General features: G+C 36.5%; 1 protein-coding gene across 3 annotated transcripts in view; it reads left to right on the top strand.

Moving 5' to 3' along the window:
• Positions 1-14,093, top strand: part of TAF4B (TATA-box binding protein associated factor 4b) — a 115,587-nt gene extending 101,494 nt beyond the window's left edge. For all 3 annotated transcript variants that reach the window (XM_082355487.1, XM_082355488.1, XM_082355486.1), the window contains one exon: positions 12,233-14,093. In XM_082355487.1, the coding sequence (XP_082211613.1) occupies positions 12,233-12,400 (168 nt within the window). In that variant the 3' untranslated portion in view covers positions 12,401-14,093. The remainder of the gene's footprint in view (positions 1-12,232) is intronic.
• Positions 14,094-15,702: the final 1,609 nt, after the last annotated feature.

Raw genomic sequence — 15,702 nt, 5'->3', positions numbered from 1 at the left:
AATTTTTTGGCACCTAGTATACAACTTTGAAAATCAGGTGGGAAATAAAGCTTTTTTTTTTAGAAACTAAACTGAAATTGTTTGAAGAAAAAATCACAAGTTACTATGAAGCAGTGCTGAAGCAGTGTAAAAAGTAATAAAACGCATTGTGTTTTGAAAAAATTTTTTTTCTTGAGCTGTTATAATTTTATTCTTAAGAAAAAGAAAAATAATTGTAGTTACTTCATAGACAGCCAGAAATCACCTGAGCATTCTACTGATTTGAATATATCTGAGAAAAAATTTACCAGAGTCATAGTAGCACAAACATTTGCCTGTCCTCATGATTTAATACTATATCCTCAGTGTCTTAGGATGTCTTTGAGCATTCAGGAAAAGAATTGCTTACTGGAGTCCAAGAACTATCTCTGAGATGCTGAAGAAGTCTGTGTGGTGGGTAGCCATTTTTTTTCACTCCATGCTAATCGTAACAACAGTATTCTCTGTCCCTCTCCCATTATTTCTGTTCTTTGGTGGTGCGCCCCTTCAAGGAAGTGGAAGTTAGCGAGTTAAGTGACAGGTAATGATGTACCTGTTTTTTAAAACAAGCACTCAGCATTAGCTTCCTGCTCATAGACAAAAATGAAGTCTGGGGAAGGTGGGATGTCCTGGAAAGGCAGTGATGGTACCAGAGAGTGTTCTGTCCAAGAACGGATGGAACTTTGCTGGTTTGCGTGTGTCTGTATCAGATAAGAGGAAATATCAGGAGGCAGGGTAAGATGGATTCCATTGCTTTGTCTTCTTCAGAGGAAGATGATTAGGGAATTTCTGGACTTAATTATTTCCCCCATTATTGCTTTTCCAAGAATCTTCAACATGGAGCAGGCTAGGGCTTCCAAAGCACTAGACACGTGGTGGTCTCAAACACAGACTCCCCCACACGTTTCTTTGTACCTGTCAGAAAATATTATTTTGTACTTATTTCTTGACTTTTCTTCTCTCTTCCCACCCACCTTTATATAAGGATAGTTGTATAGAATTATTAAAATCAAAGCTCTTTGGAATATAATATTTAGAATAGATTTCAGTGATAACTTTCTTCCATTGTTTAAACTGGTATGAATTTACGTAGGTATGGTAAGATCCTTTCCAATGCTTGCAAGTTTCTTATGAAGTCTAAATTTCTCTGAAATGAAGAGGACTCAGTTTCTAGAAGAGTACTATCAGAAGGTAGATTATACATTCAACAAATGATTATTGATTTTGGGGGGAAGAAAAATGTCTGTTATACTTTTAAGATAGTACTGCGTAAGCAAGGGGAATAGAGTAGATAGCTTTTTATTTGGGAGAGAAGAGTGTTTGTTAACTCTGATCATGTTGAAAATGTCAAAATAGTATAAAAGAGTATTACAAACAGCTCTTAAGTTTCTTGGGTTATCCTTTCCAAAAATATCCATGCATGTATTAGGTTAAACCATATGAACTTGCCGTTTTCATAGGTGGAAAACTATCAAGTATTGGCAATTTTATATAATTCTACCTAATATAATCAAATATATATATATTTACAATTGCATATATAATAATAGTTTACTTTTAGCAAGCACTTAGAATGTATTATCTTGGTGAGTCCTTGTAACTCCTTTGTAAAATCATACTATTATTTTCCCTAAATGAAAAAGTTGAGGTATAGGGAAGATTACTTTTCCAGAGTTCCACAGTTAGTAAGTGGAGAAGCCCAGATACATGTCCAGAGAATTTGGTGTTTGTCTGTGCTTTTTTTTTTTTTTTAATTTTTTTTAATCTTTTTTTTTTTCTTTAATGGGAATTATTTATTTATTTATTCATGGCTGTGTTGGGTCTTCGTTTCTGTGCGAGGGCTTTCTCTAGTTGCGGCAAGCGGGAGCCACTCTTCATCGGGGTGTGTCTGTGCTCTTAATTACTATAATGAGATCATCCTAAAAGTAGTGTTTTACAATTTGTGAAGCACTGCATCTTGGACATTTTTCCATACTGGTACATACTTTTGTGCCGTAATTCTATGATCCACTGATAGACATTTAGAATATTTTCATTGGTTTATTATAAACAGTTAGCATCCTCTATCTTCATGTACCCATTTATTTTGCCGAATTGATTTCTAGAAATGGAACTTCTGGGTCAAAGGGTATGCACATCTTAAATTTTAATAGATATTTCCATAATACTTTCCAAAAACTTTGTGCCAGTTTCCACCACTGTGTGAATGCCTGTTTTCCCATTCCCTTTTAGCAACAGATGTGATCAGTCATTTAAAAATATTCTAGTCGCTACAATTTTTCCTTTATTGTATCTCTACCATTTCTATGTGTCCTCTTCAAAGGTTGAGGTTCTATTTCTGTATGGAAACATGGTGTAGAAGTGTGAAAAACCTCTAAAATACCTTATGAGGGAGATACTTGGGTTTTAAAATTTTTATTTAAGCATTAAAATTATTTATGGACTTTTTTTTCCCCATAACTTAGAAATGTGTGTATTTTGAAATAGAGAACTGAGTTGAATTCTTATGGGTATTTGAATGATCGATCTTACATAGATGTCATTTTGTTTACCGTATTTACTAGTTTTCATTATTTGAGGATCTGAGTAGATTATAATTGAAATATTAAGCCTGAAATGATTTGAGGAAACGCAGCAGCTTAAAATCTACTAGGGGACAAACAGAATTAGAGATTTCAACAGATTTGTTGTCATCTAACACTTTCTATAAATATCATGTAGATTCATTAGAATCTAGAGCATTATTACTTTAGATAAAGAAGCAGCTTTTTTATGTTTTGAGATATATTTTTCACATTTTATTTTGCTCACACTTCCATAAACAAATATGCCTCTTTTTCGTAAATGACTTAAACATAAATCTGAATTTTAGATGGATCTTTAAAATTTTCCAGAGATTTAAAGTCTGACACCTTGTCAGCTATCTTCAGGGACCCCCTGTGAAATAAGTTGAATTGCACATTATGGGTTTATCTTCCCTCCTTCCCAAATCCCCCTTAAATGTTAGTAAAGGAGTGAAAATGACATAAATACACAAGAATAAAGAAGAGAGGAGAAATCAGCAATAAAATTATTCAGTAGTTTAAATGACAGTAAATTTCTCTCTGAAATATTCCGAAATAAAATGTTCAGATTTTCAACTAATCTTACCAGTGAAAATCCAGGTTTACATGGAAAACAATGTATCTGCCTTAAGCATTGCAACAGTACCTATTTAGAGTATGTTGTTGAATTCCTATTTATGCATTTTTCCCTAAGAATTGTGGAGAGTATTGAAAAGAATAAATATAAGTTGTTTTTGAAATGTTTATTTGAACTTGTTTGTTTGACTTACCAGACTGTGCCATTATTTGGATTTTTGTTGAGATAAAATTCACACACCATACCTCATCATTTTAAAGTGTACAATTCAGTACTGTTGGCCCTCCATATCTGCTGGATTCCACATCCATGGATTCAACCAACCATGGATTGAAAATATTGGGGGAAAAAAATTCCAGAAAGTTCCAAAAAGCAAAACTTGAATTTGCTAAGTGCTGACAACTATTTACATAGCATTTACATTGTATTAGGTATTATAAGTAATCTAGTGATGATTTAAAGTATACAGGAGGATGTGTGTAGGTTATATGCAAATGCTATGCCACTGTATATAAGGGACTTAAGCATCCACAGGTTCTGGTATCCATGGGAGGTCCTGGAACCAATATACCTAGGGACAACTGTATATTCACATAGCTGTGCAATCATCTGTCTCTATGGATTTACCTATTCTAGGCATTCATATAAAAGGAATTATACAATATTTGGCCTTTTGTATCTAATTTCTTTGACTTAGCATAATGTTTTCAAGATCCATCCATATTGTAGCATGTGTCAGTACTTCATTCCTATTTATGGTTGAATAATATTCCATAAGTTGTTTTAACTATAATTGTGCATTTGTCTATATTTACCTGTCAATTTTTGCTTCTTTTTTTTTTTAAATGTTGCTGAAATTTTTTTTTTAAATTAATTTATTTATTTATGGCTGTGTTGGGTCTTCGTTTCCGTGCAAGGGCTTTCTCTAGTTGCAGCGAGCGGGACCCACTCTTCATTGCGGTGCGTGGGCCTCTCACTGTCGTGGCCTCTCCTGTTGCAGAGGACAAGCTCCAGAGGCGCAGACTCAGTAGTTGTGGCTCATGGGCCTAGTTGCTCTGCGGCATGTGGGATCTTCCTAGACCAGGGCTCAAACCCGTGTCCCCTGCATTGGCAGGCAGATTCTCAACCACTGTGCCACCAGGGAAGCCCAATTTTTGCTTCTTTTATTTGATGGTCTTACTAAGTGCAAACACATTATGTCTTTTTGATGAATTGCCCCCTTTTGTCATTGTGAAATTGTTCTCATTTCTAATATTCCTTGTCTTAAAGTTTACTTTGATATTATTATAGCTACACCAGCACTTCTTATGCTTAGTATTAGCATGATTTATCATTTCTCCATTCTTTTACTTCCAGCCTATCTGTGTCTTTATTTAAAGCTGGTTTCTTATGAGTAGCATGTAATTGAGCTTTGGATTTGTATCCAAAATTTATTTGGACTGTTTAGTCCATTTACATTTAATGCAATTATTACTATGATTAGATTTGAGTCTACCATCTTGCTATTTTCTGTTTGTCCCTCTGTTTTTTTGTTTCTCCTTTCTTGTCATCTTTTGAGTTAACCAAGTAGTGTTTTAGTATACCATTCTATATCCTCTTTTGGCTTTTTAACTGTACCTCTTTTTTTTTTTTAATGGTTGCTTTACAGATCTGTTTAAAGGTACAATATGTATCCTTAACTGATTATACTCAGTCTTGAATTAATGCCACTTCACATATCATGTAAAAACCTTTTAACTATATAATTCCATTATACAAATCCCTCCCATCCTTTGTGCTATTGTTGTCACCTATTTTACTTATACATATGTTTTAACCTCCATAGTACATTGTTATCACTTGGTCATATATCTCTTAAAGAACTTATGAAAATAAAAACAGCTTTTTAATGTTTACCATTTCTAGTGCTCTTTCATTTTTCCTGTAAATTCATATTTCTTTCTAGTATCATTTTCTATCAGTCTATATGCAATTCATCAACTCCAGAATTACCAGAGTTTTAATTAAACAAACCTAAAGCTACTATTAATACATTTAAATATACTGGTAAATCTACCTTTAGTTGTGAGGCACAGCAATCCTTACTGATGTTGTAGCTTTTTTTAACATTTATAGTCCTTCAAGGATAAAATTAAAGTTGGCTCTGAGAGAAATATCTTTAACTGGCGGTCCTTTAAAGAAGTTATCATAAAATAATAGATAAAACTTAGTTCTGGACATAGGTTACTTGAGTTTTCGAAGGACTTTGTGTCTTAATTAAAGGTAAAGAAAATTACCAGAGTATAAAGAGGAAAGTCCTACTGACACAGGCTTTTCAACTTGCAGTAAGTTACTGCTTTTCAGAATTGAGATTTATTTGGTTATTTGCTGTTCTTGTGTGTTGTATTACTTGGTGGGTTGAAGCACTTACCCACTGTTTGGAGAAAGTGGCAGAAAATAGCGTTTTGAGCAAATCCCATCTGGTGGCAGCTTGGTGGGGATGAGTAATGCTGAGGAACAAGTCATCAAAGGACTTTACCTTTCAGCTTTTCTCCCAAATTTATTTGGCTTAAAGCTAAGAATGACAGCAGGATCTTGATTTAAAATGTCCAAAGCCCATAATATGGCTCATTTTCACTATTTGGTCATTCATATAACTGATGATATTGGGTGACACTTGATGCATAATTGTACCACAAATGTTGATTGGATACCAGCTAGTGCCATATATATAAAGTATTCACAGGTACAAAATCCTTCCTTTCCAGTGAGTGGGAAAGTTAAAGAGGTTGTTGCATTGCGCTGAATACATGTGACGGTAAAGTACAGAGTACAGCTAAAATACACAGAAGTTGCACCTAATCTAGACCTGGGGTGAGTCTGTGTTTGTAGCATTGGGGAAACAGGTTACCTGAGTTGAGTCCTAAAGAACTTAGTCGGGTGATGTGATATAAGGATAGGACAGAGAGATTGGAGAAGGAGTTCCAGGAGGAGAGAATTAACTGTCTGGAACAAAGAGGAAAAAACATTCTATGGCATGATCAATAGTTTGAGATAGGAAGAAAGGAATGAGAGATGAGAATGTGGGGAGAAGCTTTGGTATGCTCACGGTTGACTATATATGTCATGCTTAAATACTTGGACTTGGTCCTAGAGGAGATTTTTAGCCCTTGGAGCATTTTAAACAGTAAACAGCAATTTAAACAGGAAAACGGTATTATTAGATTACTTATTTTAGAAAGATCATTCTCACAGCAGTGTGAAGAATATTAATACTGGAAATAGTTTCTTAGAAGGTTGATGAAGTCATCTTAGGCAGAAGATAATGGAAGTGAAAATGTAGAAGGATGTAGATGATTTGGAAACTATTAAAGAGGTAGACCTGATAAGAAGTGATAGATGGGATTAGAAGAAGAAAGGGTTGAGGATGACACCCAGTTTTCTGGCTTAGGCATTGGAGGTGAATGGTATTACCATTCCTTTAAATGAGAAAGAGAAGAGGAGAAAGGCAGGAGTAATGATTTGAAACATGTTGAATTTAGGCTACATACTTTATTAGGAAATTGAACAATGAGGTCTAGAATTGAAGAAAGTGTTCTTTTGGAGATAAAGACGCGAGTGGTCATTAGCATAGGACAACCAGTATTGTCTTCACAACTCTCATAATCACACAACTAGAATTAGAACTCAAAGCCCACGATTACACGTCACATCAGTCTATTTAGACGTATTACTTCTATAAAGACTGTTGAAAAACAGATACTTAGAGGTGACAAAATTCTAGGGTGGAAGTTAATATGCAAGGTTGTCTGTACTCTGAAATAACTCAAAGGAATGCAATGAAGGTGATAGAGGTGAGGGATGTGTTACTTCATAAATTCTGCTTGTTGACCAGCAGAGGGCAGGCAGTCTCACAACTCAGTATTTTCTGCTCTGTGCTGCCCTTGCGGCCTAAAAGCTCAGGTCTTTCGAACGTAGATTTTCAGTGATCTTATTACACTAAGGCCAGGCATCCAGGGCACTTTTATTTATCTTTGCTTCCAAGACTTAGAAGATGTTTGATTTTTGTTCTGGAGCCAGATCTTCTTTCCACCCCCTGTGCCCTATGTCTAGTTCTTGTTTTTCCTTAAAGTTTGAGACTTGATTCGTCCCTTAAGAGCTGCCATGGTGACATGGGGTTAGAATAAATCAAGTAGAGAGTCTGAGAAATATAATGGATCTTTGCCTTTTAGAGGTTAAAATGCCCACTCTTGTTCCTGGTTAACTGTTAAGATTCAGGGACACGTTTGTGTTTTCTTGGTCTTATGATTCAGGGACTAGAATGGAAGGAATGGACATCAGCTCCTGGAGACGGTACTGTACGTGTGGTTGGTTCTGTAAAGCCGCAGCGCTGCTCCTCCACTGTTTGATGTGAGGAGCTTGTGAAAACCTTCCTGTCCCAGGATGCATCCCTCATCCATTTGCCATATGTCTGTAATGCCCATTAGTTTACTTTTTAGCTTTAAGCATTCAAAGCTCAACTAAAATTTAAAAATTTCTCTAGGAGGGACAAGGTTAGCGTGGCAGGACAAATTATTTAAATTAGCCAGGACTTATGAGAATAGGGCATGGACCGGAACTTTTAATTAGATCTAGGGGATGGAAAAAAAAGATCTGGAACTAGGATTATACTGTTTCCTGTTTATAAACCTTCAGTGCCTCCCAACTGACAAATGACATTTATAGACTGTGTACTGTATGCCAGGCGTTGTTCTCATTTAATCCTCAGGCCAACGCTGTGAGATAATTCCGGTTACTGTCCCTGTTTTGCAGATTAGGAAACTGAGGCACAGAGGACTTAAGTAATTTGTCTGAGTTTCCTTATGGAGGAGACAACGTGTATTCACCACCATTCAGTCCCCCTGTATATCTTATGCTGCCAGAACAATTCCTTTGCCCATCGTAGGCACCCAGTAACCCAGATAACTTTTGAATTGAATCAGTACATGGGCTAGCATGAACTAGTTAGTATAGCAGTAACATAATTTAAGGAAACATGGAAAAAGAAGTAGAGACGCTTTTAAAAGTTTTACCTCACAGCACCTGCTCTATTAAGTTGGGGGGAAATGTGAATAATTGGTTATTTTTAATTACTTAGTGTCATCCTTAAAATGGTGTCATTGCTCTGAAATTGGTAACTGACAGTGTTCAAGTTTTCCTTATTAGAGCAAAAGGGTTTCTCAGAAGTTTCATTATAAAAATATGAAACTTTGTTTAGTGATATAATTGAACAAATTAATGAGGGCTAACTTAATTTGACCTGGCGGTGTTGAAGAATGTTTACATTTAGGTTCGGTTACGCTTCCAAAAACATCTGTTGTACACTTAGTAAGTGAATTATTTCTTTCATCTTCATTGAATTCCATCTTCTATTTTACCCTCTATTCATCTAAGTGAAGAATTCAGATTAAGGAATATCTTCATGTAGAAAGTCGATTGGGAAAATCCTCTATTTCAGAAACAAATAGTACATTGTCCCAACAGGTTTTTTTTGTCTTCTTACAAATGGTCTCCTAACTACATTTGTGTTCTTTGGCACTGACAGTATAGTGTAACCAGAAATCAGCCCTAGGTGACTTTGGGCAAAGGACTTGGTGAGGAAGAAAATAAAAACTGATGGTGAAGGCAGGTTTGAATTTTTATGGCTCTGAGTTCCACCTGCTTTACCATGGATAATTGAGATGTAGCTGATTATTCTGGCCAGGTCAGTATGAAGCTGAAAAGTCAGATTGTGGATTTTTTCAAATCATAAGCATAGGAATAAAAATGCTGTATATTTGTATCTAAGTTCAACAAAGATTAACTTTCCAACCCAGTCACTATTTGGGGGAAGAGAATGCTGTCACATTCGTAAAGTTGTGAATTATAAAAGACATTTCTGTTGGGTTACTGAATGTCCCTTGGGGTTTGTTTCATTTATAACATTGCCTCAGGCCTTCGGCTGCATCCTGTTGGAATGACCTCCTTTTCAACCCTGTGCTGGCAGCTGTGATATGGCTCTTTCCCTGGGATCCTTCAGGCTTGTCACATGACAGACATGAACTGTGACCCCTTTGTTCCTTACCCAGATGGTTCATTCTCCATAATTTTTTTCTATTTAACTATTTTGCCTTATCTTCTTTCCTCTTTTCCCTCTTCATTTCCCTTTGTATTTCCTACCTACACAAAACTTTTTTGGTAGCAGTTTAATTTTTTTTATTGAAGTAGGACATCAGTGCAGAAAAGTACACAAATCATGAGTAAGCTCACTGAATTTTCACAGCGCGAACACACCTATGCAGACAGTACTTAGGTCAAGAAAGAGAACATCACCAGAATCCCAGAAAACCTCTACTATCCCCTTCTGGTTACCACTCTTCTCCCTTAAGGGGAATCATTATCCTGACTTCTATAGCTTTGCCTGTTTTAAACGTTACCAAAATGGAATCAAACCATATGTATTCCTTTGCATCTGGATCCTTTCATTTAACATTTTGTGACATTTGTCCATGTTACTCAGTTTGTTACTGCTGTGTAGTATTCCATTTGTATGAATAGTCCACAGTTTATTCTGCTCTTAATGGGCGTTTGGATCATTTCTAGCTTAGGGCCATTATGAATAGTAGTGCTAAACATTCTCATACATGTCTTTTTATCAAAAGACATGACATATTTCTGGATATTTACGTGGAAATGAAATTGCCAAGATATAGTATGTCCAACTAGCCATTTAATTTAAAAATTCATGTAAAACACTAAACGAGTGATTTTTGGCTAACTTGGTAGGAAAGATCTATAAACATGTTTAGATTCAGCTTTAGCATAATATATCTAATTTTTGGCTAAGAAAAATGCCTCTAGTTGAATATACTGTAGTTTTAAATAGATAACTCCTATATACAGCAAAATTGCTGCTCAGTGCCTGGGACGTGTTATATTAACTTTCTTCCTAATTTGTCCTTTTATCCAGTGTTCCAAAGCTGAGTTGGTGGGCCCATTCTGTAAAAATCTTATGAGAATATTTTGATGGTGATAATTTACAAGAGTTAAGATTATATCTGTGTTACACCACCTCTAAGTTAGTCTTTTTGTCCTTTTTTTTTAAAAACGTGGACTTTCCAAAATTTGCTTCATGGATGCTTTTGAATAAGTCTGACCTAATTAATGAGTATAGAAGTGGGATTGTGATATCATATCCCTTAAAAAGTGAGTAGTATCTTTGAAGGAAATTTTATTCGACTGTGAGGTAAAGTGCTCCCAGTCATTCTGTGAACATGTATGGAATTAAGTTCACTTGTTTTGACCATAGGGTTTTGGAGACCTTAAAGGGGATTTCCTTACCCTCCATCAAACTAAAACAAAGCAAAAAGAAGAAAAAACCAGAAATGTAGAGGGAGTAATTAAAATTTGAAGGTTATAAAAAGATAGTAATGGAACCAGAAGATTCGCTTCCTGTGTTAGGTAGATATCTTTCCTTGTGTAAGTCTTTTGGGTAGGGAAAGGAGGGTTGCCAATTCAATTGAGATGTTTTTGAAACAAAGTATGGTTAAAAAAAAAAAAAAAGAATGGGAGATTAAAGGATTCATTTTTGCCAAATTATTCTATATCTGAGTATTCTGTATTTTTATTTCTTCTTCCAAATCTTTTTTTTAAATAGTGGTGTATAGACATATTGATACTTAGGAAACTTAATATCTTAATACAGAAGTATTGGGTTTCATTCAATTTTGGATGACATTTAGAACTCGTATTAGTTGTTCTGTTTTAAACCGGTGTATTCAATTGAGAAAATATTGCTGATAATCTGTGTTGTTCTGTATACTTTGCTAAGCCATAGAAGGTATAGAAATGATAGTCCCTGTCCTCAGAAAGCTTACAGTCTAGTGGGTATGTGCTGGTGGTGGTAGCGTATACAAATTACTATAATACAATGTAAGATAATTACCACAGTGAGAATTCTTACGGGGAAGGGGAGGGTAAGTAGACCCATTTGAAATGGGTCTTAAAGGATGAGTAGGTTGGCCTGGAATGGCCTTTTGCTGATCTCTGCAATGGGAAGTAAGGCTGAAGGGAAGCCAGGTAATGAGTTTGTACCTGATATGATGTATAATACAGAACAAGCTAAGAGCATTCACTTTATTATTTTTTTTTAGCATCTTTATTGGAGTATAATTGCTTTACAATGGTGTGTTAGTTTCTGCTGTATAACAAAGTGAATCAGCTATACATATACATACATCCCCATATCTCCTCCCTCTTGTGTCTCCCTCCCACCCTCCCTATCCCACCCCTCTATGTGGACACAAAGCACCGAGCTGATCTCCCTGAGCTATGCGGCGAGCATTCACTTTAGATCAAATTAAAAGTTGAGTCCCAGCTCAGTGTTGCTGTGTGACCTTAAACAGGTTGCTTTAACCTGTCTGAGCTCAGTTTCCTCACTTGATAAATGAGGACAGCACCCATGTAACGTGCTGCAGTGTTGTATGAAAGAAAAGAGATCATGTGTGGAAGGTGCTTAACGTAGCTCTCAAAGTATAATAAGTGCTCAAGTAGCTACTCTGGACAGAGAGGAACCATTGAAGGTTTTTGAACCATGGAGTGGTGGGATCTGAACCATGTGAGGCTTTCACTTTTACTTTTATAATTGACAAACAAAAGACCGCACACATTTAAAGTGTGTAATCTGACAGGTTCTTACATGTATACACACCTGTGAAATCATCGCCACAATCAGAATTATGACCACAGCCATCACTCCCGAAAGTTTTGTCTAAGACCTTTAAAGAGGACAGTCTGCCCTGTGATATGCAGCAAAGAACGGAGTGAAGTGGAGAAGTCAGTTAAAAGGCTGTGGCCATGGTCCAGGTGAGAGAGAGTGACTGAGGCCATGAACGAGGTGTGCTGACCATGGGCCTCCCCCGAGAGCCTGGGCTGCTGGAGGACAAGCTGCATCGTGCTATTACCTCCAGCACCTACCCCAGGGGCCAGAGGCTAGCAGGCTCTTGCTGAATTGACAGGTTCTCTCTTTATGAAAGATTGTTTATTTTAAACTTGCTTCTCCCTTTACTTTGTATAGGGTTTAAAAGACAACCTTTTTGCTTCTGGGACATCCAGCCTGACAGCCACCAAACAGTTGCTTCGCCCAAGAATCACAAGAATCTGCCTCAGGGACCTGATCTTCTGTATGGAGCAGGAGAGGGAGATGAAGTATTCCCGAGCTCTGTACCTGGCCCTTCTGAAGTGACCACGGCCCTCTCCATCCAGATCCTTGCTACTTACTGCCAAAGAAGACATATAAAGAGCGGTGTCACATGGTCCTGAAATTTCAGTTTCTGGAAAATAATCACCGATAGGGAAGACCATTGTTTACAGTTATATACTTTTACTAAATCTTATGTATTCCATTAGGTTCTTAATGACTAGGATTCAGCTTCTAAAAATAGGTTGTGAAGTACGGTTTATTTACACAGAAGTAGGCATATGCCTACCTACGTGTTTAATTACAGCAAGGCTCTGTTTGTTACTCCCTGCTTCATTTGCCAAACTGTTAATAGGTAAGGCGTCTTTCCCTACTACAGCCTGCATTGAGATGCAGGGGGAAGAAAGGAAGGGTCACCACTTACCAGGAAACTATGTATTTCATCCTACACGGAACCTGACTCAAAGCATTAGGCTTTCTGGGCTGGAATCAGAAGTTGCTTAGCAAATTATGACAGTTGCCTTCTGTGGTTGAAGGTGACAAGCCACAGGGTAAGGCCAGTGGTGGCTTTTGTCGGCTGAGTCCCATTGTTGTTAAAACATTGACAAATGGGGATAGTTTGTGCCTGAGGTTGCTGTTCCCTGGTTCACCTCACCACCAGGTGCTGCTTCTGATACCAAGTGAGGGGACATCCTTGTCAGGGAAGGATGATATACATTGAAGGTGCTGATATACCTCGTTGAAAAGATGGAGAGTATAGAAAGGAATGATGGAGCATCGCCTCCAAACCGATGGAGGAAAAATGAAAACGGAATCATGAAACAGGAAATATGCTGTATACACCTAAGAGGGGTCAGTGGTCGAATTGGAACTCCGAAGCCCCCAGTACATGTTTTGTTGACAGGAAAAAAATCACAGCCCAACCAAAAAGGAAAACGTATCAAACATTTTAAATCATAGTATTTCAAAAGGAAGAAGTTATTCTTTGTTTTGTGAATTGCTTTAAATCTCAAGAAGGATAGTTTTATAAACTCTTTTAGTTACCCTAAGTTTTAAGCATCTTGTTGCATTAAAAAAAATCCTAATTGATGATTAGAAATTTTTAACAATGGGATTCCATTTTGGATTCTGTACTCAAAAGGTAATGTCAGCATCTTACTCTTGGAGATCTTGGCTCTACATATATTATGAGAAGCATGTTATATATACTTGTTTGAGGAGGAAGCTGACATTTTGCAAAGCAAACCCTCTTTTTTTTTTTATTAATTCCACTTTTGTGGTACGTAGCTGGTGAAAAATAATAGCTGTAGTTAGTCACATACAGAAAGAATGAGTAAATCCTCCAAAGAAGGCTAAAGAAAAAAAAAAGGCGGGGGGGGGGAAAGCTGTGCTTCTTAGAAAAAGAATTCAGGGGAATAAAACCTCAAGTATGTTATTCTTCATCCTGTTCTTCCCGTCGGGACTGTTATGGCCATATTCTATACTGTAGTAAGTTTCAAATTGGCCACATTTTCTGTTTCAGCAAGTTATTATGTAAAAATGCTATAAATTATGTGTATGTTAAAAGAGTCCTTTAAGAAGAGATCTATACCTAAAGTTGTTTTTGTATATTTAAATGCTTAGCTTTATTTTTTGGTAAAGTGCAGCACACTCCCATATTTGTGTGTAATCTTATTGATCAGATGTTTAAAATTATTTCAAATACTTCATTAAAATAATTATTTTATTATAAGAATAACTTTGCTCAGTCACTGACTTTGGAAATATCTCTGGAAGTTAGCCCCTGAAGCTGGGGGCTGGGCAGTAGATCTTTCTTGGCTGGGATTGTTACTTTGGAGTGTGAGCATTTGGGTTCCAGAAGCTCACTTCAGATCCAAGTTCCTGTATCACTTTCTTTGAAATAGTTGTAAACCTGCATGGTATTTGACTCACAATGAAAGCTACACATATTCATTACAAAAGCTTCTCTTGCCCATCAAGGTTTTCTTACAAAGGTATTGTTTTTCAAAATTTATCCTTAATATACATTTTTAAACTTTGTGTCCTAAAGTATATCTTACACACAAAAGAACAAACACAGTGGACCCAAGGTATTCTTCCACTCAGTTTGCAAAATGATGGCCTTGGGGCCAATTTGATCTCTAAATGCGTTCTCTGTGACTCACACGGTGCTGCCGATATTTTAATTCACAAAAATCTATATTTCCACTTCTTTTGAAAAATTAGAAGATCTGGAGTCACTAGGTGTACCGTTCGTGTGACAGTCTGCTGGAGCCAACCAGTGGCTGTCCACTTTAGATGTGGGAGCCTAAGTTCACTTTCCCTTGCCTGATCCCTTTAAGCATTGAAGTGTGAGACTCTGCCTTCAGTGTTGATCTCAAGTGATGAACGCTAAAAGGGGAAAGTGCCAGAAATTCTCCATCTATTTACTGTTTTTTAAGCAATTTTATTGAGGCATGTTTTACATACAAAATTCACCATTTTATCCATTTAATTTTAATATGACTGATGGACCTTTTAAATTGTTTCCTCCTGAATATCTGTAAGATTCTTCTCCTCTTAAAAGAAGTGAAGTTTAACATTCTTGTAAAGCCTATATTTCTTTTTCTTCTTTTTTTATTGAATGAAAGATTCTTTAAATTCTCTAGCGCTTTAGTGCTTTACAATTTTCAAAAGTTTCACACACATGATTTCATATAATCCCATACTAACCCTTTTTTCCCTACTCCTGTAATGCCCCTCCCTCCTTCCCTCTCCCCACTGGTAACCACTAATTTATTCTCTATATCTGTGAGTCTGCTTCTTTTTTGTTTTATTCACTAGTTTGTTGTACTTTTTAGAGTCCACATATAAGTGACATCATACAGTATTTGTCTGACTTATTTCACTTAGCACAGTGCCCTCCAAGTCCATCCATGTTACTGCAAATGGCAAAATTTCATTCTCTTTCATGGCTGAGTGGTATTCCGTTTGTGTGTGTGTGTGTGTGTGTGTGTGTGTGTGTGTGTATACCACATCTTCTTTATCCGTTCATCTGTTGATGGAAATTTAGGTTGCTTCCATACTTGACAATTGTAAATAATGCTGCTATGAACGTTGGGGTGCATGTATCTTTTAAAATTTGTGTTTTTGTTTTTTTTGGATATATACCCAGGAGTGGAATTGCTGGGTCATATGGTAGTTCTAGTTACAGTTTTTTGAGAAGCCTCTATACTTTTTTCCACAGTGGCTGCACCAATTTATTGGGTTGACCGAAGAGTACCTTTGGTTTTTAAGTAAAAATAAAAGACACATTTTTCATTTTCACCAAGAACTTTATTGAACACTGTATTCACCCTTTTGTTCCA

Source organism: Balaenoptera borealis, assembly GCF_965194805.1.
Source record: "Balaenoptera borealis genome assembly, chromosome: 14".
In the NCBI taxonomy this organism is placed as follows: Eukaryota; Metazoa; Chordata; class Mammalia; order Artiodactyla; family Balaenopteridae; genus Balaenoptera; species Balaenoptera borealis.
The sequence above is the reverse complement of the archived record's forward strand: the minus strand, read 5'-3'. Positions and strand labels throughout refer to the sequence as shown.